Genomic DNA, 23,192 nt, shown 5'->3' with positions numbered 1-23,192 from the left:
TGCAAAAGATGCAAAGAAAAACTGTAATATTAAAGTTTAATAGAAACATCAACATAGAGTCAGAATTTTAAAGTGTTATATACATATATTTAAATTACATTTCCAAGGCCTGTCTGCAAAAATGGGCTAGAAGCAATGACATCTCAGCATCAATGAGCATTTCTGTAACCCAGATCTTGGTTTCTAAGTACCACACCCCACCACCAGGAGCAGTGGTCTCACAGAAACCACTCTATCTCAGGCAGGGAAAGAGCACCTTGTGTCTGAAAGCTAGGAGCCCGACACTCAGAGATCAGCATCAAAGACACAAGGTCTTTTTTCTTTTTTTTGGAGAGGGATAATAAACCCTTTAGGACTTTTAAAATTGATTTTAGAGAGGGAGAAATTGATTGGTTGCCTCCCACCCCACCTGGGGAGTTGAACCTACAACATGAGTATGCACCCTGACTGGCGATGGACCCTCAACCCTGGGTACACAGGCAATGCTCCAGTCATCTGAGCCACGCCAGCTGGGCAACATACAAGATCTTCACTGGCCAAATATGAGGCAACTTAAGCTAAAAATGAACCTCCCCAAACACTCTGAAATTTATTGTAATGCACTATGTTAAAATCACTTGAGTCCACAGTGAGGTGCCCCTGCAGACCTAATCTGCCACTAGGGGACTGACAGTTATTAAGGTGGCCCTCCTTCACAGGTGGCTTCCCTGTGAAAAATGCCTCCTGATCCTCATGCCCTTAGGGTGGGTGCCGTCATCAGTTTCCATATCAGAACCAAAGCTTGGGTGGGCTCCACCTGCCTCTGCGGTGACTAAACTGGCACCTTGAACAGGTGGTGTAGGTGCTGACCACCCCTCGCCCCAGGCCTTTCCTCCCCACACTGGCCCGCTGCCTGCCTCCCGTCTCCAGCTGTGCTGCTCTGTTGAGTCCAGGGGAGCCTGTGATGGATTTGGTCGACCTAAGCTGGCAGTATCTACAATTATACAGGATTATAGGATTGGCCCTAGGTTGTCTCAGCCTGGACCTGTCTGTTCAGAACAGAGCTGAGGGCACTGCTAGATTCACAGAATGGTGCTGGGTGTGGCCAGCTGTCTCTAAACCAGGCACTGGCCCCATCTATGAGAGCTTGGGACAGATGATGTCCCATGTGGGGCATGGACCTGGAGAGCAGTCACTCATGAAAGAAGAGTCATGAGGGAGGAAAAGATGAGAGCAAAGACTGGAGCCCTTTCCCAAACTTGTGAGCTGGTGCACCAGGCTCTGTCCTGAGGTGTGTCCAGGGGAAGGACTTTGATCTGTGCCCCCCACCCCCACCTGCTCTCCCCAACCCAGTGTGGCAGCCCTAGTCTCTGGCCATTATAGACACATCTCTGGCTTCTTCCCAGGAGGGAGGCGGGCTGACTGAGCCCCCTGCTGCTGCAGCTTCTTTATGGCCCTGTAGGCCTGGACAGCTCGCTCTCTCTCCTCTTCCATGATCCGCTGTCGGGCCATCGAGGTGGGTGGAGGCTGGGGGACACCACCAGGGCTCAAGAGCATCGCCAGCATCAGTGATTTCTTGCCAGGCTGAGGACCAGAGGCAGAAGGTGGGGCACAGGTTCAGGAAGAGGGAAGACGACAAAGAGCCTGGTCCAAGGGTATAGCCCAGTGAGAACCACACTGACCAGTGACAAACAGGGAAGTACCCCACCACTGCTCACCTGGCCCATGCTCACGCTCTTCCTGGGCTTGGCGGTCAGTTCCGGGGGCTGCAGGGCAACCTCGCCAAACTTCACCGTGTCTGGAGGGACAGAGGGGCATGCCTGAGGCCCTCTGCCCACACAACCACTGGAGACCCAGCACCTGAGCTGCTATGTGTCCATCTACCCACCTGGGGGGACACAGGTGCCCAGCAGCCCCCACTCCCCACCCAGGGCTGACACAGTCCCCTCAGGATGAGCCACCTCGGAGTAGCTCCTGCTCCAGCCTCTCCGCTGCCTTGTCCTCTCTCTTTTTCCGGACTTTATCCAGCCGCCGCTTCTGGAACCTGGGCAAGAAAACACAATGCCATTCCAATTCCCAACTCTCATTTCACTGGACTCCGGTGGTGATGAAGGTCACGTGCCCTTGAGGGATGCATCTCCTCTTTACCGATGAGGAACTGAGGCTAATAGGGATCACTGCTAAGTGTTCTCAAATCTCCTCTGGACAGGAAAGGTGACATGGGAACAGGACCCAGTCCAGGTCCAGGGAGAGATGGTGGCGTCTGCCAACCAGAGGGCTGCGTGTCAGCCTCACCCAGACCCCACCCACAGTCTTGATTCCCATGGGTGTATATGCTCCCTGGTGGTCAGCAATCCCTCCTGGGAGGGGACAGCTTCATCTTTTCTCCACCTCCCTATAGCAACCAGCCTGGCTGGACAGCCAGCCCTGACCTGCTCTGGCTCTTAGAACCCCTTGATTTCCCAGAGAAACACAAAGACAAAGCCAGGCCCTTGAAGTCCATGGGTCAGAGCCTCCCTGAACCCCGAGGTGACAGGGGTTTTTAACTTCTTTCCGTGCTTTCCCTGAATCATGGGATGGGGTGGGGGTGCCTCTGGCAACAAAACGCTGTTGCTGTAGACCATTGTGGGACCCCACACCCCCTAACCCCCACTCACGCTTTCTTCCCCTCCGATTTCTTCCTGGGAGCCACCTGGGCCTCGGGCTGCTGGTCGGGCTGGTTCTTGGTGAGGAACAGCACGTGCTGGACCTCCTGTTCCATGCGCTGGATGTAGGCCCCATCGGACTCCCACTTCCTCTGCTTGAACTTGGGGACAGCTATGTCTGGACCCACACCCCTTGCTTCCTTCTCCAGCGTCTTTCTGAAGGCTGCCTGGGCTGAGGACAAGGGGAGACAGTGTGAGAGGCAGGAGGGAGTCGGTGGTGCCAGGCTGGCCGCCACGGTCATTCCCCTCCCAAGGCCACAGGAAGGGCACACCAGGCTCAAGGGGGAACAGCCCAATTTCAGTGGCTGAAAAGGGTCTGAGATGCCCATCTTGGGGGACCCACAGGGATGGGGCCACCACAGCCCACTGGTACATGTCAAAGACGTCCCTGCAGCTCGGTTGAAAGAGGAAACGGGAAACAGCCTAAACGGCTATCAGTAGGTGACTGCTGAGTGAGTTCCCTGGGCTCACAGAGACTTCACTGCCCAGGTATAGGGGAGCACAGTGGAGCTCCAGACGGGGGTGGACAGATCTAAGGTCCACTGTCAGTGAAAACCCAGGACACTAAATGTGCAGAAAGGTACAGCTTTTACATCATAGGGACTTGGAAACATGCACAGGTTTTCCCTGGGAAGGTATAGGAGATGAATAGTGGTTTCTTGCAGAGGAGGGAGGCTACAGCTCACTTCATACCTTTCAGAACTGCTTGATTTTTACGATGTATATTGAGTTTATATCTTTTAAATAACCAAAAAAAGGGCTCGTTCAATAAGCATGGTTGAAATGTGTCACCTTCCCCCCGCCAGTGCACCTCCTCTGCCTCTGCCTTCCTTGACTATTTCACTGTCCCTTGGGCACCCACATTAACATTACCCCCAATGAAAAGCCTGAGGTTTAGATGAAATTATCAGACTGCAGTGCTGTAAAATCAGTCCTGCGTTTGGGAGAAGAAACGCAGGACTGATTTTACATCTAAACCAAGGGAAAAACACGCCAGACTCCATGCCCCAACATGTCCTGTCATCTCTGGCAGAAGCTGATGGATGGGCACCTGCCTGTCCTTGGGGGAAGGTCGGTTTGTCAGAGTGGGCGTCATCAATTCCCTCCTTCACCCCCAGAAAGCACCCACTTCTCTCCATCATCTCCCGCTTGGAAGCGCCTCGCTGGCTTGCCCTGTCCACTCCCCCTCGCTTGCTACACAGGGACCTTCCCTCGGAGTATATCTGACCCCACCACCCCTCTGATGGATCCCCACTGTTCCTGGGGGAATCAGTGCTGCTTACACCAGGCCCAGGGCTCCTCTGGAACCTCACCTGAAGCCACACTGCCCCCAGCGACCGCTGTGGCCCTGGGGGCACGGCCATGGGTCAGTTCCCCGCCTGCCCGCGCACCCTCAGACCACCGTTAGATATTTGGGGAATTAAGCTTCACTGCCACCCGGGGGCGCCCGCGCGTTACCCTCTTTCCTCCTCCTCTTGTTACTGACGGGGTTTTTCATTTCCTGGCGGCTCCTCATAATCTCCCGGAGCCGAAAAGGGATCTCCTGCTCATCCTGGTTCTTGGGCTTGCAGTTCACTTTCTTCTTTTCTTTGCTAAGAAGGAGAACACGGGGGTGAGACGCGTTCTGAGTCCAGCGTGGGCAGAGTCAGAGGGAACGAAGCTTCGCCGGCCGCCCTGGGGGCAGGTGGAGGCGGCATCCTCCCCGGGGCTGTCCCGGAGCCGGGTCCTCGCAGGCCGCTCCGAGCGCCCAGGGCGGCCGCCGCCCCTGACCCAGTCCAGGATGGCAAAGGCGGCACCCTGGACGGTGGCAAGGGCTCCGCTCGCCCGCTCCGCTGACCCTCCGGCGCGCGCACGGCTCGGACAGGGCAGGGCGCGGGGCCTGGCCCGGGGAGAGGCCCGGGCAGAGGCCCGGGCAGAGAGACCAACCTGCGCGGCCGGGGCCACGGCGCCGAGCGCTGCTGCCCCTGCAGCTGCTGCCGCCGCCCCTGCGGCCGCCCGGGGCCCCCAGGCCCCGCTGTCCCCGCGGGGCCCGCCGCTCGGCGCCCGGCTCCGGCCATCCGCACGCGCCGCGGTCCCGGGAGAAGTCACTTCCGCCCTCGCGCACGGTCCCGCCCCACGACCGCCACTTCCGCTTCCTGCCGCACGCTCATTGGGGCGGCGCAGCTCCCGGCCGAGCCGCGATGGGCCGAGGCGGCCGCCGCTCACGCCGGAGGCTGGAGCGCGCGTGCGCCGTGGGGCGGGCCGCGGGCGATGCTGCTGCGGAGCGTAGCCGCCGGGGCCTCCGCGGTGACCTCCGCGGCCCTCTGCGCGGTGAGAGCCGGGGGACTGCGCTGCGGGGGGCGCGGGGAGGGCTCGTCCCGCGGGCCGGAGGGGCGGGGGCCGGGGCCGGAGGGCCGGGACCGTGGCCGGAGCGGCAGGGGCCGGAGGGACCGGGTTCGGAGGCGCCCCGCCCGCCCGGCCTCCCCGCTCCCAGGGGACCGCGGCTGCAGCCGGCGCCCGCGGCGGGCCTGCGGGAAGGGCCGCTTTGCCCCTGGGCAGAGCCCCGCGGAGCGCCAGCCGGGTCCGAGCTCGTTCTCCGCTCGCCGTGCGCGGGAGCCTTTCGGGGACGCCGCGGGGCACGGGGGGCTGGTGCGCCCCGCAGTTGGGAAGTAAGCCTGGCTGAGGCTCCGCGCTCAGTGCCCCGGAGACGCACGGAGCAGGGAAGGGCCCCGGGCTGGGCTGGGCTGGGCTGGGGGAGGCAGGGCGGGCTGCCCTCGGGCCTGTGGGGTGACCTGGCGGCCTGGGCTCCTGTGAGGGAAACGGGGGGATTGGGGGGGTGGGGAGACGGGCCGCTGAGATTAGTCGGGCGGTCAGGAGGCGGGCGGGCACCCTCGTGGGAAGAGGGGCAGAGGCGTCTTAGCTGGAGGTGCCAGGCTTCCCCCCAGCCCACCGCCTGCTGGAACGCAGGCCTAGCCCCGGGCCCTGAACCCAGCCCTTCTCCTCCGTCGGATCGTGTCGCCCTCATACCAACCATCACACCCGTTTTACAGATGGAAACCGAGTCTAGAGTGAAGTGTCTTGTCTAAGGTCACATAGGAAGTGAGGAAGCAGAGAAGATTGTGGCGCCTTCTGCCCCTGACAAGAGGCCCAAATTCCCATGGGCAGGCGAGGCCTTACCAGCTTCCTGCAGACTCACAGGCTTATCTGCATTCTTAGGGGCCAGGCCGACTCTCCAGCTGCTGGGTCAGGTGCCACCGGCTTCCTGGAGGCGGCACTCTGCACAAGTGCCACGCCCAAATCCCAGTCTATGAGGGGCGAAGAGAGTTCGGAAAGGACCATGTGGAGGGCTCCCAACCAGGCACAGAGGGCACCGGGCATCCCAAGTCCTCCCTGCCCAACGGGGGCACCTCAGAAGCCGGTTACCCCCCGCCTCCTGAGCTGCAGCCCCCCACAAACTGCTGCATGAGCGGCTGCCCCAACTGCGTGTGGGTGGATTATGCGGAGGCACTGCTGCAGCACTACCAGGACGGCGGGGAGCGGGCCCTGGCTGCCCTGGAGGAGCATGTGACCGATGAGAACCTCAAGGCCTTCCTCAGGATGGAGATCCAGCTCCGCATGAGGAGTGGAGGCTGAGCTGGCCTGACCGGACACGCTCACCCCATGGGCTCCAGCCCGGAGCTCCCACCCAGGCAGCAGCACAGCCTCCTCTATTTGTGGCCCCTTTGTGGGGCTTGTGTCAGGTGGGAATTGGAAGAATTATTTATTGACTTTCCCTGAAAATAAATAAGCTCTCTGTGCTGGTGAGACGAGGCTTCTGTGCTGTTGTCTGAAAGGCTCGTGTGGCCTCGTCAAAAAGCAGGTGTCATCAGGTGTTCAGCGAGCATGTACAGCCTTCACCAGCGTGTGAGGGTGAGATAAGACTTGTTTCCCTGAATGTTCAAGTGGCAATGATCCCGGGGCACCCTTCCATATCCTAGCATCCCAGAAGTCCTACCCTCAGGTCAGCTGTCATTACTCAGTAGCACAGCAGAGGGAGGACTCTCCGGTCCCATGAAGTTGCCCTTGGGAAAGACCTTGAATGCCCCTGCAGTCCAGAGAGGAGGGAGCTATGGGAACGGGGCAGCAGGTGCAAAGGCCCTGGGTTGGAAAGGGCTCCTTGGAGCACAGTGAGCAAGAGGGGGAGATGAGAGGTGAGGCTGAAGAAGTGGATAGGGGCCTGGCTGCACAGGGTTTTGAGGGCCATGAAGGTGTTTTTTCGGAAATCAGAGGACTAGACAGAGACATGGGGAGGCCCAAGACAGCAGCCAGTACATTTTGCCTTCATTTGAAAGATAAGCTATTTCAGGAGAGAGCCGGGCTCTGCTCACTGTTCCTGATCACACTTCCCCTCCCTGTCCTGGCCCTGTCCCTAGCTCGTCCTTCCTTTAGGCCCTTGACTGCACCTGAGCCACTTCCCCATCCCCTGGAATCCTCAGAGGCGGTGCCTGCCGAGTGGCCCTGACAATCTCATTAGCATGGCATCAGGGGACAGTCTTAATCAGCTTACCCAGCCGCAGGATAAATGCCAGGCTTACCCTTGGTGAGGGAGGCCCGCCACTCACACCCATGGCCGCCTGAGACCTGCCCATTGCTTGGTGAGTATCAATCTCCCCCAGGTACCTTTCCTGGTGGCCACTTACCCACGGGTGTTAGTGGGCATCTGCCCAGAGGGTGGGAAGCTGGTGGGCTTTTCACCGTCACACTGAGGCCTGGGTCTGTGAGAGTTCACCCACCGCTGTGGTCAGAGAGGACGCCCAGCCAATCACCTCCACTCCCCCAAGTTAAACAGTGCTACAGACTGTCCCCAAGGCCAGCAGTGGTCTGGGAGTCTCAGGCCACACATGCTCAGTCAGCTTGAGGGGGCACTGGCAGTAGGCCTGGCTGGGGCCAGGGAGGCTCAAGCAGTGGTTTCTGTGGGGACAGCATCTGCTACTTGGAGCTCCATCAGGGCTCAGAGCTGTCCATGCCAGGCCCATGGCCCAGGACTGGGGAAGGGATCTGGCTGGGCCTGCACTGTCAGGGCTGTGAGGAGTGGGTATTGGGGTCTGAGCAGCCAGAACCCCCAGGCCTGCTGCCGTCTGCCTTGGGCCTCCTGGGCTGGTGCTGGTCCCAGCACAGAGGCTGAACCTTAGGGAGGGAAGGTCCATGGCAGGTGTACCCCAATCCCAGGTGCCCAGCATCCATCACCGAGCCTTCCCTGCCAGTGGGACCACCTGTCCTTGCCTCTCACTTAGTCTCGCCCTGGTGCTCTAGTAGGCAGCTGTCGGCAGCCCAAGGCTGGACTCCGGCATTGCAGCCCACCAGACAGAGGGCAAGAAAGGGGACCCAAGAGACAGTGCCTGGGGCATGCAGTGTGGGGACAGCACTCCTGTCTGTGTCACATGCTTATCCTAAGAACCTTCTGGGCCCCAGTGGCCATGAGGGATTAGTCTTCTGCTGCTAATAAGCTTAGAGGAAACCAAGCTGGCGCTGACCTTGGCCAGGGTCATTGGGGCTTAGGGCATTTGGGGAGAGGCTCAGGAGGAGAGGAGAGGAGGTCACTTGTGCAGTGGTACAAGGACACCAGCAGGTGACACTGGCACCCAGAGCGGGTTCCAAGCACAGTGAGCAGCTGGGAAGACACTGCCAGGTGAAAGTGTCACAGTTCAATTCGGTATCATGCTGAGACAGGCCCCTTCCCTGCCCGGGCATCCCGCCCCCGTCTCTCAGATCCCCTGTCTTGGGCACCCCTGGGTGTCCAACATGGGCATGCCACCATGAACAAGACAGCACGTCCCAGCTCCAGGGATAGAGGAGGGGTGTACTGGGGGGCCTCCAGCACTCTCATTCCCCTGCTTGGCCCCAGTGGAGCCCTACGTGGAGATGGCAGGGTCTGCTGTCCAAGTCATGCTGAGGGCCCCCTGGGTCTCACATTTTGGGGTTTCCTCTTGTGGGTTGAGACCTATGAGGAAGGTTGGGAGCAGGAGGCCTGACTGGGACCCCCGCTTGGTCTGCCCTCAGCCCACAGAGGGAGGGAGTCCAGAAGCCAAAGGTTGCCACAGGGGCTCTGCCAGTCTGGCCATGAATCTGGAGCCACCCAAGACCGAGATCCGGTCGGCCACCAGGGTGACTGGGGGGCCCGTCACTCCCAGGAAAGGACCCCCCAAATTTAAGCAGCGGCAAACCAGGCAGTTCAAGAGCAAGCCCCCCAAGAAAGGCATCCAAGGGTAAGCAGAGCTTGGGAAGGGGCGCCTCTCTGAGGGGTGGAGGGGCCCAGCCCCAGGCTGCACAGGAGGGAGGCAGGGGCTGGGGGGCCTTAGCCACCCTTTTCTGGCTGAGGGTGGTCCCATTGTCCTCGAATGGGGTTCCGGAGAGCCTGAGTAGGGCCTGTCTCAGAGCCCCCCACTCCTCAGCATGGGGTAGGGCAGGGGTGCGGGGGGCCCCAGTTCTTCTCTCTAGCACTTATCGCCAAATGGGTTTGGAAAGCACACTCACTGTCAGCTAGAGGCTCAGTCACAACCCACTGACATGGGTCCCTGCACCCCCCACCCACAGCCCCACAGGTACACACCAGGGCACACCCACAGACACTCCACACTCAGAAACCTGCACTCAAGGGAAGACATATCCCCACACACCCCACTCCACTCTCATCATGGCCACTGACCTGACCACTGTGTCCTTGCAGGTTTGGGGACGACATCCCTGGAATGGAAGGCCTAGGAACAGGTATGGCGATGCTAGGATCCACCAAGTCCCCCCACTCCCCTGCCCACAGTGTGCAGGGGCCCAGCTCTCCCACTTTTCCCAGGTCAAGGCTCACTTAGGGACACCCCTAGCCTGTCCATTTTCTCCCCAATGGGGTCCCCCTGAAGTGGGGTCGTTCCCACACAGTGGCTTCACCGGGTGCTTGGAGGGGCTGGGAAAGAAAGGAGCCCTTGCTGCTCCCTCCCTTGGGCCTACTGCATCCACTGTCTTCCTGGGTGGGTGCTCACTCAATACCCCTAAAGCTGGTTTGTCCTGGAAGGAGGGTTTTCACCACTCAGGGTGTGGATAACAGGGTCCTAAGGGGACGGTGGGGCCATGAGACCTTCTGGACATACTGGCCCTTTTCTCACAGACATCACGGTCATCTGCCCATGGGAGGCCTTCAACCACCTGGAACTGCATGAGCTGGCCCAATACGGCATCATCTAGCACCCACCTGCCAGTCCCGGACCCACCCTGCTGCCCGCCTGACCCGCCCCTCAGGATTCCTGCAAGGAGGCCCACCCCGCAGCTGAGGGCATCAGGATTGTGCAGATTGTGTGGGGAGACCTTCAAAGGGCAGTGACCTCAGGACCCTTGACACCAGGAGCCCACCACCTCCCAATAGGATGCCCTTCCGGGGCTGGCCAGGCCCTGCTTGACTTGCCAAGAGACGGTCAGACCCTCTCCTCCTGTGGCTGGAAAACCAGGGCAGGACCTCCCAGGAGTGTCCCGCACACGCCGGCCCCTTGTCCTGCCTATCCCAACGTGAGGACAAGCTACCCCCAACTAGCCATTCCCAGCTGGTGCCACTGAGTCAGCATGGTAGGTGGCAGGAGTCCTGGGGGCATCAGTGAGAGAGCAGGGCCTCCCCAAACCCACCACGCCTGTGGGAAGCTTGTCTTTTCCAGCATGGCCACGCTTGTTGTCCCTGTTTCAAAATAAAATCACGCCCCCACTCGCTTGCCTGCCATGTGTTGGGAGTGGAAACAGAGCCCGAGGGTGTAGGTCGCTTCTGCAGGGTGGTGGGGGCAGCAGCAGCCCAGCCAGGCCAAGAGGGAAGAAAACCCTTCAGGCGCTCAGCATGGACCTGTGACGGCTGGGTCACACAAGGCCATAGGACTCGGGCAAGGCAGGTGGCCGAATGCACTCGCAGCAGCCAGAGCAGGCCTCACTGAGGAGGTGGACTTGGTGAGGGCCCACAACAGCTTGCACCGGGAGGGAACTCCTGTCCCCACCTCACAGGGCAGGAAGCAGGTGCAGAGGCATTGGGTAATTCACCCAGTGGCCCGGCCAGCCCATCCCTTAGTGTCCCCTAGAGCTGGACAGGCTGGCACCGTTGTGACCCAGCAATTTCCCTCCTGACAGCACACCCAGGAGAACCAGGCGCCCGCACAGACAGGGACCTGTGCCGAGCTGTCTCCAGCGACAGCCATCGTCTAGAAGCCACCTAGTGCACGTCCACACAGACCAGGTTCAGTGACCAGACGGTGACTCTCAGGAAGGCCCCTCTGTGACCCCATTTATGTCACATCCAGAAAAGGCCACCCTAAAGAAAGGCGATGAAGCCCAAGCAGGGGTGACAGCAGGGAAAGGGAAAGGGAGTGTGGGGCTGGATCTTGATCCAAAGGTGGGTTCACAGGGGTTTAGACAGGTAAGAATCCCTCACGCTTGCCCATTTAAGATCAGTGCAATTTACTGTATGAATGACACATCTCAACAAAATTTACTCCCTCCCCAAAAAAGCCCCCTAGAGGGAGAGGCCTGGGCTTCAGCCTCAACCACCACAATGGACGGGAGAGGAGGAGATGGCTACAGAGGAGGCCGGGTGGGTGGCAGGCTGTGGTGCAGCCCTGGGGCCTCAGGGGGGCGGCTGGTGGGGGTGGTCAGAGGTGGTTGGGGATTAGGGTCTGAGGACGGCCTCAGAGACAACTGTCAGACATGGACATTTGAGCCAGAGGTGGACATGGTAGGGGGCTGTTAGCCAGGGCCTGGGAGGCTGGGGTCCAGGAGGGGTGGGAGGTGGGGGGTCTGAGGCTGGGCTTGGAGGCAGGACTAGGAAGTGGTCGCATGTGGGGGTCAGAGGTGTATGGCGGGAGTCTGAGTGGGAGGCTGGGCAGCAGGATTTCATTCAGCCCCTAGCCCTCCGGCCCCGTGGCCTCCCGGGCACCCTCAGTGGCTGCCAGGCTGCGCCCGTGGGGATCTGGAGATGGGCCTGCACTCTGACTGCAGCAGTTTGCAAGGTTGGGGGCACTGGCAGTAGATGGTCCCAGGGGCGGAAGCCTCTGAAAGAGCGAAATGAGGGAACTGGCAGAAGGGGGCAGGAAGCGGGTGGCCCGGCCCTCGGGAAGGGGAGCCCTGGGGGGCAGAGGCGCAGCAGGTGGAGCCGGCCAGCTGTCCGCGCTGCACGTCCCCCGCTGCCGGCCAGCCGCGGCTGGCTTGTCCAGGGACCCAGCGCGGGGTCCGAAGCTCTCGGTCACCCCCTTGCGGACAGCCAGGGTCCTCAGCAGCTGCGCGGCCAGCAGGAGTTCGGCCCCCTGGACCAGCACCACGGCGATGGCGAAGCCGCCGGCCGCCCGGACGTTCCTGCGCAGCCACCGGCGGAGCGGTGCGCCACAGCCCTCCAGGTGCACCACTCTCCCAGCCGCACCCTCATCCAGGCCCAGGGCCCCGAAGCCGCACTGGTCGTTGATGGAGGCTCCGTCTTCCTGGGGGTCGATGCAGCAGGAGGCAGGAAGGCTGCAGGCCTGGACCCCCGGGGAGCTGCAGTTAAAGTACCTGCAAGGGCACCAGGGTCGGTTGGGAGGGCGGGGGGCCCGCTGCACGGGGTGTCTCCTACCCACCTTCACACTTCCACGGCTGCACACAGGCATCGGTGCATGCACAGGCACGCACACTCAGGCATGAATGCCCACGTATGATGCACACACACACACACGGGCAGCCGTCCGCACGTGAACACATGCACAGGCACAGGTCATTGTGCACACACAGCCACGCACAGATTCGCACACACATAGTGGCCAGGGAACAGCTTGAGTTAACCTAAAAGCTATTTTCATTTGACAATGAGATGTTTCGTGTGACGTCCTTACCAAAAAAATGCCCAAAAGTGACTTTCTAAGTCTGCTGGCTGAGCTTCTCCATTACGGTCCCTGCATGTCCACCTGGCTGGGCCTGAGTGTGTACATGTGGGTGTGTGTACATATGAGTGTATACATATGTGTGTGCCAGTGAGCGTGTACGTGTGTGTACCAGTGAGCGTGTACATATGTGTGTGCCAGTGAGCGTGTACATATGTGTGTGCCAGTGAGCGTGTGCATATGTGTGTGCCAGTGAGCGTGTGCATGTGGGTGTGTGGCCCCCCCTGGGCTTCAGGACTCACAGGTTCCGCTGCCAGTCCTGGTAGGAGGCAGCCCCGCAGCACTGCAGCCCCAGCTGGACTTGGTCGATGAGGAAGCAAAGGTCAGGGTCGTCCTGGTAGTGGGTGATGGCCACGCGAAGGGCATGCTCCAGGCCATCCTGCAGCGGGCCCCAGAGGGCCACCACCAGGGCCCCCACCACGGCCTCCAGCACAAGAAAGGCCAGGAGGCCCCCTGAGAAGCAGCGCAGCAGGCAGGCGTTCTCGCAGAGGGCGCCCAGGCAGCCTGCCAGGCTCACCGCACTGACCGCCAGCCCCCCCAGCACCAGCCCCAGCATGGGGTCTGCAGGGAGGGGGCCCCCCCAGCTGCTCCCCAGAGACCCCTTGACAACCAGGCCCCAGAGCCCGATGGCCAGGGCCAGCAGGCCGAGCAGAGAGAAGAGAAAGTTGGATAGAAAAGTCAGGCACTGGAGGCAGCTGCTTCTCAATGGGAGGGAGAGGGCCTGGCCTCTGCCAAGGCCTGCCCTCCAGGCCCGCCCCTCCGGGAGCGCTGGACCCAGGTAGCTGTAAGTGAGGGGTGGCTCCTGGTCCCCAGAGTCCTGCAGAGGGAGGAGAGACAGGGAGCTCACCAGTGTGACCTCACAGCTGGGGTCAGCGCCAGCAGGGTGAGGGAGTGTTGGTCAGTGGTGGGGGAAGGCCGATTCAGAGGCCCTAGGTAGCCAGGGACACGGGAGCTCCCAGGCTGGATGGGCGCGGGTCCTAGCTTCTTTGGAAGCCAGATGACTGCATCCTGAGCAAGGTGACATGGGAAGTACATGCGTGCTCCATAAACGCACACCTCTCCCTGCTGTCCTCTGCGCCTAGGTGACGAAGGATGTGGTCACGGGGGGGACTTTTCCAACCAGGCTGTGGGGGCGGAGGCAGGGGAGCCAGCTCAGGTAACTGCCCTCTCTGCCTCCCCTTCTGAAACAGGCCCCGATGTCCAGGATGCACTTGGTCACCCCCACTCTCTGAGTGTAGAGGCTGTGCTGGGCCCACAGCAAGGGGAGACAGGGGGCTCCCGGGAGACCAGGACCTTTCAAGGGGCCCCTCCTTGCTCTATAGCAGGACCCTCAGCCAAATCCAGGGGACAGGTACCAAGATGCAGGGTAAAGGGGTGCTGAATGCTGGAGGGCCCACCCACTCTCTTGGTCTCCCACAGAGAAGTGGCTCATTGATCTTTGAGGTTAGGAGAGGCCTGTAAGCCTGTTCCACTTGGCCCTTAAATGGACAGTCCCCTCTCCCAGCCCAACCCCTCCATCCACAGGCTGGTGTGGGAGGGCCTTCTGGTCTCTCCCTGTAGGGGGAGAGGGACAGCCTGTTTCGCCAGCCCTGCTGGGGGACCCGCGGGCCCCAGTTCTGCCAGTGCTGCAGTCTGACTGGGGGACAAATGGGGAAGCCGTGGCTGCGGGCCCGGGCAAGGGTCCATTCCAATCCAGTTGACCAGGAATGTCCCTTCCCACCCCACCTGACTCTGCACTGACACTTCATTGATTCTAGACTCAGAGTGGAGAAGGGGGTTACTTATCAGCCCTCCAGGCCCCCAAAATCAGTAGGAACAAACAGACAAGCTTCGGGTGCCATGCCGGGGCTGCTGGAGGCCACAGGCACGGGCCTGCGATTGTCTTACAGCTCCATGGCCCACTGAGAGGGACATTGGCCTTCAGCCCCGCCTGCACTCTGAGCCAGAGATCACCCTCAGATCTGCAAGGAGACCCCCCCACCCCATCCGTTGTCCAGGAGCTGGCACTGGGTTGAGTGACATGAGCAGTGGGGAGGGGGAACCAGAGAGGTGAGGAGGCTGAGGGGGCTGGGGAAGGGGAGGGGAATGGGGAGGCCTGATGGCTCCATCTCCTGAGTGTGTGCTTTCCCCGGGGCATGGACACACCCTGGGCATACCGGGTCAAATGCAAAGGCAAGGCTGGGTCACATTCCAGAGCCCAAACAGGGTGCTGGGTGAGGTTAAGTGGCTGATTAGTAAAAACTCACCCCAGTCTTAGCAGCTTCTGTGAGCCTCAGGCCTGGGAACCTCTCCAACTGGGGGGGGGGGGGGGGGGAGGGAGCCAATAGGGCACTGACTTACCTGGGATAGCAGAGGGCTCTTCTCTCCCTCCTCCATCCCCCACCAGGACAGGTATGCAGCTTCCTGCCAGCCTCTCTGGCTGGGACAGGGGGACTGGTGCTGCGGTGTCCCCAGCTACTCTGGGAGCTGGGAGCCCAGGGCCGGGTGAGCTGTGAGCCCCACCAGGACACCACAGTCACGATGGGATCATGTGAGGAATCACATTTTAGGGCTTAGGACAGCCTCTGCTTTTCCAGAAGCAGCCGCTGGCCTTTCTTCTTGAGCCCGGTTCTGGGCCTCACTCTGTGGGCACCACATGGGTGGGGCTGTTAGGGTGCTGCCCCCATGGCCATCACTGCAGGGTCCCAGTGCTGGCCTCAGACTGGCAGTTTCTGCGACTTCTCTCCTAGCTCACCCAGGGACACAGAACCCTGTAAACTGGTTCACAGTGACAGTCCCAGGTGACCCGCTCCCAGCTAAATGCCAGTTTCTGCTCTATCCCCAGCATGAGAGCCATGACACACAGAAAGTGGACACTTAAAAGTATTTGGTGATGGAATGAGCAAGTCAAGTTCAAATAAGGGCTGTAACTGAGACTATGGAACAGAGTGTGTCTCAAACACTGACATTGTAACAGTAATAAGGAAACCAGGTGGGGATGGGAGGAAATGAGAGCAACGATTTCCTGACTTTTTCCAGCACAGGAGTTAAATAAATACAATCTGAAATGGAACCACAGGGATTAAAAAAACATAGACTTTAGTTTCTTGGATGTTTTCATAACTTTTTTACAATCATAGGCAAGGTCAGCTACAAAATTTGCGGAGCCCAGTGCAGAACGAAAACACGGAGCTCCTTGTTTAAAACTATTGACAATTTTAAGACAGTGACAAGCAGTGTTCCCCGCAGAGCACCAGCCCTCTGAGCGTCAGAAGAGGGTGGCCGGGAAGCTGGCCCTGGTGGCACGTTGTAGGAGACGACATCTCTGCAGCAAGGAAACGTTTCTCTAAAAACGTTGTCAAAATTCGTGCGTTTCTCTTAGGTTAGATTCAGGGAAAATAACTTATTTTTTATTTTTATTTATTTATGGTAACAGCACGAAGGCAGGATGTCACCTTCCTGAAATCGTGCCTCTGTTTCTATGTGACCAGCCAGGGCTTTTGCCCTGCCATTTTCCCAATCACAACCCACCGGTGGTTATTTCTGTTTCCCTTTGGACTTTCCTCTATGGCTTGGGTTTCTAATAACTAGCATGGGTCATTAATAAAGGCATCTTTCTTTTTTTAACTTAAAACATAAATTAAAAACATTTTCAATTGCAGCTCGCATTCGGTATTGCTTTAGAGCAGCTTCGGGGGTACATAAGGCCATTGTCCCAAGGCCCACCCGTGTGCCAGCGAGGTCCCGGCCCAAGGCGGTGCGCCAGGCCAAAAAGGGGCGGGGCGTCGCGGGAGGGCGGGGCCGAGCGGAGAGGGGCGGGGCGTCGCGGGAGGGCGGGGCGTCGCGGGGAGGGGCGGGGAGAGGGCGCAGGGCCGCCGTGCGCACGCGCGGCCGTTGGTGCAGCCGGAACCCGGTTTCGGGGCTGCGCGGCCGGGGGAGCGCGTTGGGCGAGGCACCGGACGTCGCGGCTGTGGCTGTCGGGCGGCGAAGCTGGAGCGACGGTGGCGGCGGCGGCGGGAGGCCGGGGCTGAGGCCGGGGCCGGGGCTGCGAGGCCCGCGGGGCGGCAGGCGGCGGCGGCGGCGGCCCGGGGCTCGAGCCCGGAGGCGGGAGCGGCCGCCATGGCCGAGAGCATCGTGAGTGGGGCGGCGGGCGGGAGCGGGCGCCGGGATGAGGCAGCAGATTTGCCGGCGCGGCCTGTGGAGGCCCCCGCGGCCCGCCTGCCCTCCGCGCCGGGCCGGCTGCGGGGCCGGGCCCCCGACCTCCCCCGCGGCTCCTCCCGGTCCCCGACCCTCGCGTTCGCCCGCGGCCCGGGGACGGCGGCGGGTCGCGGAGCGGCCGCGCCTCGCTCCCCGTCCCCCCGCGGCCGGGGCTCGCCGGGTGTCCTCTCCTCAGCTCGAGTCGCTCCGTCCGGCCCCACGCCCGCCCCAGCCGGCGCCTGGTCACCGCTCGGGGAGGCAGAGCGCTTCCCCCGCGCGGGGACCTGGCCGACCCCGTGGGGCGGCCGCGGGGCCGCGGGCGGGAGCCTGGCCTCGCTCCCGGCGGCCCGGGAAGCTTGACAGCCGCCTGTCTAGGGGCGCGTGACGGGGGTTGACTCCCTCCGCGCCGGGGTCGGCGCCCTCCTCTCTCACGGCCGGAGACGGGGGAGGTCACTCACAACCGGAGCCCCGGCCACGCGTTAGCTCGGGGGACGTTCTCCCTCCCGAGTCAACGTGGCAGGAAACAAAACCCACGGAGCAGCTGGACGGAAGGACCTCGGTTGTTTTTAAGGGCGCTTTGGGATTCCCCGGGGCAGCCGCGCAGCGCTGGTGGCCGGCGGCGGGCAGGCCTCGCCGCGGCTCAGCCGGGTGTCCGGCGTGGCCTTGGTGCCCTTCCCGGCCCGAGGCCGAGGCTTCCCCGCGGCGGCGCCGCCTCGCGCGGCCCTGCAGCAGGAGGGGGGCCCGGCGCCCCTGAACAGGCTCCTGGTCGTGCGGGGGCTTCTGGAAGTAGGTTACGAGCTCTCGCGTCTGCGTTCAGACCGTCCCTGCGCGGCGGCGCTTTTGGCTGCGCTGGAGTCGCCCTGGACCAGGCGCTGTCCCCTCCCTCGTCCCCGCCTGCGCCCTCTCCTCCAGCTGCCCGGGTTGCGGGGGGATTAAATCCCGTCCCTCTTTTGAAACCGATGCAGGAGTGTGGTGGTGGTTTTTGTTTTGAGTTTAGAAAGAGGTCTTCTAAAAACTTTTGTGGGTGTAACTGATTTTCATCTCACCAATTCTTAGACTTCCCCAAGAAGTTTCCTGAGCTCGTTTTCTTATAGATAGGGAAACCTAAGTTACCGAGAGGCTGTGTGTCCCTGTTGCCGGGCCTGTCCCTTGTGTGTAATTTTTTTTTTTTTTTTTTTCTGAGAGAGGAAGGGGGAGGGATAGAGAGGTAGAAACATCACTGATGAGAGAGAGTCATTGCCCGGCTGCCTCTTGCACGCCCCCTACTGGGGATCGAGCCTGAAACCCGGGTATGTGTCCCCACCGGGAGTCAAACCCTGACCTCCTGCTTCAGAGGTCAGTGCTCAACCGCTGAGTCACACCGGCCGGCCCTTGTTGTGTATTTTATTTTGTAGCCTGTGTTAGAAGCCAAGCCAGAGCTCCCCTCAGTACAAGTTAAACACTAGGCTTAGCTTGGAAACCAGGGCCACCATGCCCTGCTGTAGCCGGTCAGGTAGAAGGACTTCTTATGCTTCAAACCTTTGGCTCCTCCTGGAGTGTCAGGCTCTTGTTCCCACCTGAGGTGTCAAAGGAGAGGCCACAGAGAGACAGCTCCTCACTCTGAGCGCGCCTCAGTGTTGGAGACGTTTCAGAGACAGAGACAGGGAAGGAGTTAGCCAATGCCCAGAACGTTTCCCTAGGTGTCGAATCAGAGCGGAGGGAGCTCGGGGTCAAAAGCCAAAAGCCCCCGTGTTTGCACTTTACACAGATTGTAGGGAAGGAGCAAAAAGGTAGAAAATGCTTTATGCTCTTAACAATTGGGATTTCATAAGGATAATTCAAAACAAAACCTTAGAAATTGAGAACAGTCTGGGCAACACCTTTTCAGGCCAGTGAAAGCTAATAGAAATGGGGAGGACAGTCAGGCTGTTCTGGATAAAACTGGATGAGTCTTCCTTTGTTTGATAAAAGCAGATAGTAGATTGAAAGTCCTTGTGGCATTTTTGTCGTGTGTCAGTGAAAACCTTTGTTTAAAACAACGGCTTGTGACGTCTTTTATCCGTGTAGTGTCTTTTATCCGTGACAGTGCACAGGGCAGTGGTTTTGAGGGGAAACTACCACAGGAGTACTTTCTGGCATATTCCTGCTCCCCGCCCTTCCCAGGGTGGTTGGGGCATCACCTGTCGGCTGCAGGGCGTGCTGCCTCCTGCCCCTCGAAGTTTCCAGGTGTAACCACTCACCTTCAGGAGGGCTTTGATCAACATAAAATCAGGTCCTGGAGAAGGGACGCTCTTTGTCCAGTAGTCGTCCAACTAAGTTTTACCAATGACAGCCCTGCCCCACCACCCCAAGAAAATAATTAAGTAAATAAATAAAGGAAATGACAAGTTAGAAGATTTCCTGTGGTTCTTTTAAATCAGCCTAACGTGTGTGTATAGATCCTGGAACCAAGTTTGGTGTTTTGTTTTTTTTTTGAGGAACCCAGTCATTCATGATTCATGGTGGGGTTTCCCCCCCTTTTTTTGTGTGTGAATCTGAAGAGCAAAATATCAGTGTTTCAGATATATTCTTTATAAATGATGGTTAAAGACTGAAGTTGTGTTTTTCTGGCTGGAATGGTAAGAGTTGAGAATCAGGGTAGCACTCAGGGCGTCCTCCGGAATATGACGGGCCGCACCCCGTGCTTCATCACCTGGGAACACTGGTGGGCACTGCAGGGGAAGCATGTTCCTCTCAGTGACGGCCGGGCCTTCCTAGTCTGTAGTAACCGTCTTGTTTCACTTCCAACAGATAATCCGTGTGCAGTCCCCAGATGGGGTGAAGCGGATCACCGCGACAAAGAGGGAGACAGCTGCAACATTTCTGAAAAAGGTACTTGGGACTTTGGCTGTTTACCTTTCAGGATCTCAGCCCTCCACTGTGACTCCCTTCCCTTCTCTGCCTTCTCTACTTTCCTGGTCCCACCCACCCCAGGGGTCAGTCAGTCACATTGCTTTTTCCTGTTGTGATTGGTTGGACTGATAAGGGATCAGATTGTGTCACAGGTGGCACAGCTTACAGCTGTAGGACCAGGTCCCAAAGGAAGCGCAAAAGGGTTTCACAGGAGTAGTGTTTATGAGAGAGAAAACCTCAGATTGTCTGGCTAAGGGGAATTGTTAAAAACGTGTAGAATGATCCCGCTTTGTTCTTAAGACATGAACGCCGTGTAGAGCTGTCGTGTTAGCGCAGACTGTGATGAGGAGAGCACAACCTGGGAGGAGAGGCTGCAGTGAAAAGAAAACAGTAAACTGACTCATGGGCTGGTCTCCTAGTTTTGCAAATAAAGTTTTATTGGGACACAGCCATAGTTCCTGAGTAATGTATTGTCTTGCTGCTTTTGATATCCAGTGACCGAGTTGAGTAGTTGTGACAGAGTCAAATATTTACTGTTGGCCCTTTACAAAAAGTAGTTTCCAACCTCTACTTATGCATTTTGTATTATTTGAATTTGTTGCAAGCAGATGATACCTTTGTAATGATAAAATAATGTTTTTCATTTTTCATAAACAAAAAAATTGTTGGGTCATAGACTGTTAGAGTCAGAGGGAACCTCAGGTATTGTATAGTCTGATCTTTTTTTAAAAAATATACTTTTATTGATTTCAGAGAGAGGAAGGGAAAGGGAGAGCATTAAGTACCTTCATATTATGCAGCCATCACCACCATTCATCTCCAGAACTTGTCAGTTTGCAAATCTGAAACCCTGTCCCGGTTAAACACTAATTTTCCCTTCCCTCCCCCACCTCCTGGTAACTACCATCCTGCCTTCTTTCTCTATGAATCTGTCTACTCCAGGTATCTTCTATTAGTAGGATTATACTCACTTTTAAAAATGAATAATTTGGCTGTACATATGTATACAAAGCCCTGTAAGTGGGTTTGAAATGGCCTTCCTGTCCTCACAAACCTGCCTGTCAAGTGTGTGGTCCACTGTGAACATTGCTGGCTCCAGCTCGCTGTCCCCATACTTGGTGGCCTCGATCTTTGTTTAATATGTGGCATTGTGCCCTGTAAGGAAGTTGCAAGTGTGATGACATCGTGTCCCTTGCAGATTCCTCACAGCATCGTAGTCACTATTTCCTTTGAGACCATCTGTTGCTTCTCACTCAGGTTCCCTCTCTGAGTCATCAGCTGTGACCCCAGGACAGGTTCCTCTGGCCCCCCCGCTTGCCTGTGCCCTGGCTGCCTTCTGCTGTCGCTCCCCTGAAACAGCCCCTGTTGAGGCACGCCAGGTCCTACCTGTTCTTTCTCGTGGGCGGTTCTGACCTGTCTTAATTGGTCTCTCAGTAGCGTGTGACACAGTCTCTTCTTTTAATACTTGGAAGCTTTTTTTTAACTATGAAATAAAATACATACTAAAGAGTCCCTGAAAAATAGGGGCAGCCGAGTGATGATGAAGCAAAGGCCCAGGTCACAGTGGGGGTGGTGCCTGTGCCCTGGAAGCTGTTGGGCAGCCTTCCGAGCTCCTGTACCCTGTTGCCCCTCTCCTGACCCTGTGGGAATTGCCCCCTCCTGTGTGTCACCACTTCAGCATGCATTCCTGAACTCTAAATCTTAGTTTTGCTGTTTCTGAGTTTAACTTAAATGGAGTCATGCTGCGTATTCTCTTTTGTTACGTTCAGTGGTAAATATCTGTAGTACTTTCAATTCATACCGTGTTTTTGGCTTTATTACAGCATCACATCAGGATGACCCCAGATGTGGATATAAAGTGTTTAAGATTTTAATGGTGCTCTTGTGAGGTTCTGCTGAGATTCTGTTGAAATGCCCAGTGCCTTACATTAGATTTCGGTGTCTTCACAGGCAGAACTCGCGAAGTTCACAGAAGCAGTGATTTTTCTCAGGAGTACTGTAGAAAAATACACACATTCCTGCATCTCCCCAGTGGGATCAGCATATGTGGGGGCTATCGCTGGTTGTCACATTTGAGATGCAGCTGCATCAGTCCTGACAGAGCATGACGCTCCAGTCGCATGGTCGTTGCACAGTCACCTTCACTTAGAGGCTGCAGGACACCCCTGCCCCGTTTTGGACATGGCTTTACATCTAGGAGTATTTAACGTTTGTACAGCTGAACCATCCTGTGGAAGATTCCTCATTCTTGGTGGTAGTTTGCAGTGTTTTGTCCACAGGAAAAGCACAGTTTTTGTGGAACTGGTGAAATGCCACACTTAGTTAATTTCAGTTTATATCTAAGCAGTTTCAAGGAGGAGTGAAATTAAAGCCATTATTTTTAGTCCTGAGTCCTGATTTTTTTGCACTTGGGGATACAAATTCATCACGGTCTTATTTTCCTGATGGCACTTTTGGTTTGGGAAAAAAACACATGGTATCAAATATTATAGTACATCTGATATAAAATCTCAACTTTGTCTTAGAGATCATTTCTTATCACTTTCAGAATGACAAGGTGGAGTTAGTTTTAATCCATTTTTTAAATCAGTAGAAAATAGGTTAGTACGTAGAGTTATTAAGTCAACTCTTTTCCCTTAGAGTAAATAAATACTAGATTCTATCGGTAATTCCATATGAAAGGATAAATTACTTGTAGGTGAAAAGAAACAGGTAGGAGAGGGTATGGTTGAAGGGAGTGTCCAGCACTCAGGGACACAGCTGCTCCCTGGTCTCGTTCCTGACCTGCGTCATCGCGGTCAGGATTCTGCTGGCAGCTCTCTGTTGGTTTCCTGCCTCTGCCTGGCTTGTTTCTCCAGTGTTTCCTTTGGGTCTGAGTTTCTGTCTGGTCCGTTGTGCAGCCTGAAGACTGTCCAAGAGCTCTTACTGCAGTTGAGCCTGTTGGCCATGACTCCCTTGGGTGTGGTTGACCTAAAGTCATTTTCCTTTCACCCTGCTGATTGAGAGCATTTTCACCAGCGACAGAATTCCAAGCTGACAGGCTTGATTTCTCCTCGGCGCTTGAAAGGTATCACTCCGTCATCTTCTGGTCCCCATGATGCTTGGTTCAGTGGTGTGACCACAATGTGCCTAGGGACTGCTTTCTCTTTTATTTTATTTTAGGTTTGCTGAACTCTCTGGGTTTGTTACTCTCTCTGTTTTTCATCAAATTTGAGGTTTTCAGCCATTTTCTTTCCAATATTTTTCAGTTTTGTTCTTACTCTCTTCTCCTGAGGATCATTTGATGTTGTCCCGGGTTTCCTCGGGCTGTTCATTTTTCTTTCAGGTCTCTGTCTTCAGAGATCCTGCCTATTGACCTATTTTTAGGTTAATGACTCTTACTTCTGTCATCTCCCTTCTGCTGACAAGCCCATCAGTGAGTTTCCATTTTAGTTACTGTATTTTTCAGTTGCAGCATTTCCTCCAGTCCATGTACATGGTCCTCCTGCTTTGTTGTCCCTTCCCAGCTCTGCACGTGACAGGCTCACTGTCCTTCAGGCCTCTGCTCACATGGGCTCCTCAAAGAGGCCTCCTC

At 57.5% G+C, this 23,192-nt stretch overlaps 5 protein-coding genes across 9 annotated transcripts in view; 3 read left to right on the top strand and 2 right to left on the bottom strand.

Annotated features, from left to right (window-relative positions):
* Positions 1-22: 22 nt before the first annotated feature.
* On the bottom strand, positions 23-4,398 carry CCDC137 (coiled-coil domain containing 137). Of its 3 annotated transcripts, XM_016215475.2 has the most exons (5): positions 4,143-4,398; positions 2,637-2,856; positions 1,941-2,023; positions 1,698-1,777; positions 23-1,563 (listed from the first exon to the last, which is right to left on the bottom strand). In XM_016215475.2, the coding sequence occupies exons 1-5, from the start codon at positions 4,198-4,200 to the stop codon at positions 1,357-1,359; spliced, it is 648 nt and encodes a 215-aa protein (XP_016070961.1). In that variant the 5' UTR covers positions 4,201-4,398; the 3' UTR covers positions 23-1,356. The 3 variants fall into 3 exon arrangements, with proteins under 3 accessions (XP_016070961.1, XP_016070959.2, XP_016070960.2); XM_016215473.2 differs by lacking the exon at positions 4,143-4,398 and having other exon boundaries at positions 2,637-3,575; XM_016215474.2 differs by lacking the exon at positions 4,143-4,398 and having other exon boundaries at positions 1,511-1,777; positions 2,637-3,575.
* Positions 4,399-4,934: 536 nt separating this feature from the next.
* On the top strand, positions 4,935-7,430 carry OXLD1 (oxidoreductase like domain containing 1). Of its 3 annotated transcripts, none has more exons than XR_015715837.1 (3): positions 4,935-4,994; positions 5,880-6,403; positions 7,076-7,430. XR_015715837.1 is itself a non-coding variant. In XM_087825711.1 (2 exons), exons 1-2 carry the CDS (start codon positions 4,935-4,937, stop codon positions 6,294-6,296), a joined length of 477 nt encoding a protein of 158 aa, XP_087681837.1. In that variant the 3' UTR covers positions 6,297-6,812. The 3 variants fall into 3 exon arrangements, 1 of the variants encoding a protein (XP_087681837.1); XR_015715836.1 differs by having other exon boundaries at positions 5,880-6,572; XM_087825711.1 differs by lacking the exon at positions 7,076-7,430 and having other exon boundaries at positions 5,880-6,812.
* Positions 7,431-8,731: 1,301 nt separating this feature from the next.
* Positions 8,732-10,331, top strand: PDE6G (phosphodiesterase 6G). The gene is made up of 3 exons (XM_016215443.2): positions 8,732-8,908; positions 9,370-9,410; positions 9,802-10,331. Exons 1-3 carry the CDS (start codon positions 8,763-8,765, stop codon positions 9,876-9,878), a joined length of 264 nt encoding a protein of 87 aa, XP_016070929.1. The 5' UTR covers positions 8,732-8,762; the 3' UTR covers positions 9,879-10,331.
* A 1,235-nt stretch (positions 10,332-11,566) lies between these two features.
* On the bottom strand, positions 11,567-14,947 carry TSPAN10 (tetraspanin 10). Its single transcript, XM_087825776.1, has 3 exons — positions 14,912-14,947; positions 12,814-13,388; positions 11,567-12,206 (listed from the first exon to the last, which is right to left on the bottom strand). Exons 1-3 carry the CDS (start codon positions 14,945-14,947, stop codon positions 11,567-11,569), a joined length of 1,251 nt encoding a protein of 416 aa, XP_087681902.1.
* Positions 14,948-16,640: 1,693 nt separating this feature from the next.
* The window catches only part of NPLOC4 (NPL4 homolog, ubiquitin recognition factor), a 36,090-nt gene continuing 29,538 nt past the window's right edge, over positions 16,641-23,192 (top strand). The window contains exons 1-2 of the mRNA XM_087826411.1: positions 16,641-16,684; positions 19,517-19,597. Coding sequence (XP_087682537.1) covers positions 16,670-16,684; positions 19,517-19,597 — 96 coding nt within the window. The 5' untranslated portion in view covers positions 16,641-16,669. The remainder of the gene's footprint in view (positions 16,685-19,516; positions 19,598-23,192) is intronic.

The sequence above is a fragment of the Miniopterus natalensis genome, chromosome 17, assembly GCF_054644295.1.
Source record: "Miniopterus natalensis isolate mMinNat1 chromosome 17, mMinNat1.hap1, whole genome shotgun sequence".
Classification (NCBI taxonomy): domain Eukaryota; kingdom Metazoa; phylum Chordata; class Mammalia; order Chiroptera; family Miniopteridae; genus Miniopterus; species Miniopterus natalensis.
The sequence above is the reverse complement of the archived record's forward strand: the minus strand, read 5'-3'. Positions and strand labels throughout refer to the sequence as shown.

Coding starts and splice junctions, on each gene's coding strand:
- CCDC137 (XM_016215473.2), bottom strand. CDS start 3,013: ATGGGCATCTCAGACCCTTTTCAGCCACTGAAATTGGGCTGTTCCCCC. Junction 1,778..1,940: donor GGAGCAGGAGCTACTCCGAG/GTGGCTCATCCT, acceptor CTGTCCCTCCAG/ACACGGTGAAGTTTGGCGAG. Junction 1,564..1,697: donor AGAGCGTGAGCATGGGCCAG/GTGAGCAGTGGT, acceptor TCTGGTCCTCAG/CCTGGCAAGAAATCACTGAT.
- OXLD1 (XM_087825711.1), top strand. CDS start 4,935: ATGCTGCTGCGGAGCGTAGCCGCCGGGGCCTCCGCGGTGACCTCCGCG. Junction 4,995..5,879: donor CCTCCGCGGCCCTCTGCGCG/GTGAGAGCCGGG, acceptor CTGCATTCTTAG/GGGCCAGGCCGACTCTCCAG.
- PDE6G (XM_016215443.2), top strand. CDS start 8,763: ATGAATCTGGAGCCACCCAAGACCGAGATCCGGTCGGCCACCAGGGTG. Junction 8,909..9,369: donor CCCAAGAAAGGCATCCAAGG/GTAAGCAGAGCT, acceptor GTGTCCTTGCAG/GTTTGGGGACGACATCCCTG. Junction 9,411..9,801: donor AATGGAAGGCCTAGGAACAG/GTATGGCGATGC, acceptor CTTTTCTCACAG/ACATCACGGTCATCTGCCCA.
- TSPAN10 (XM_087825776.1), bottom strand. CDS start 14,947: ATGGAGGAGGGAGAGAAGAGCCCTCTGCTATCCCAG. Junction 13,389..14,911: donor AGAGCCCTCTGCTATCCCAG/GTAAGTCAGTGC, acceptor CTCCCTCTGCAG/GACTCTGGGGACCAGGAGCC. Junction 12,207..12,813: donor CAGGACTGGCAGCGGAACCT/GTGAGTCCTGAA, acceptor GTGCCCTTGCAG/GTACTTTAACTGCAGCTCCC.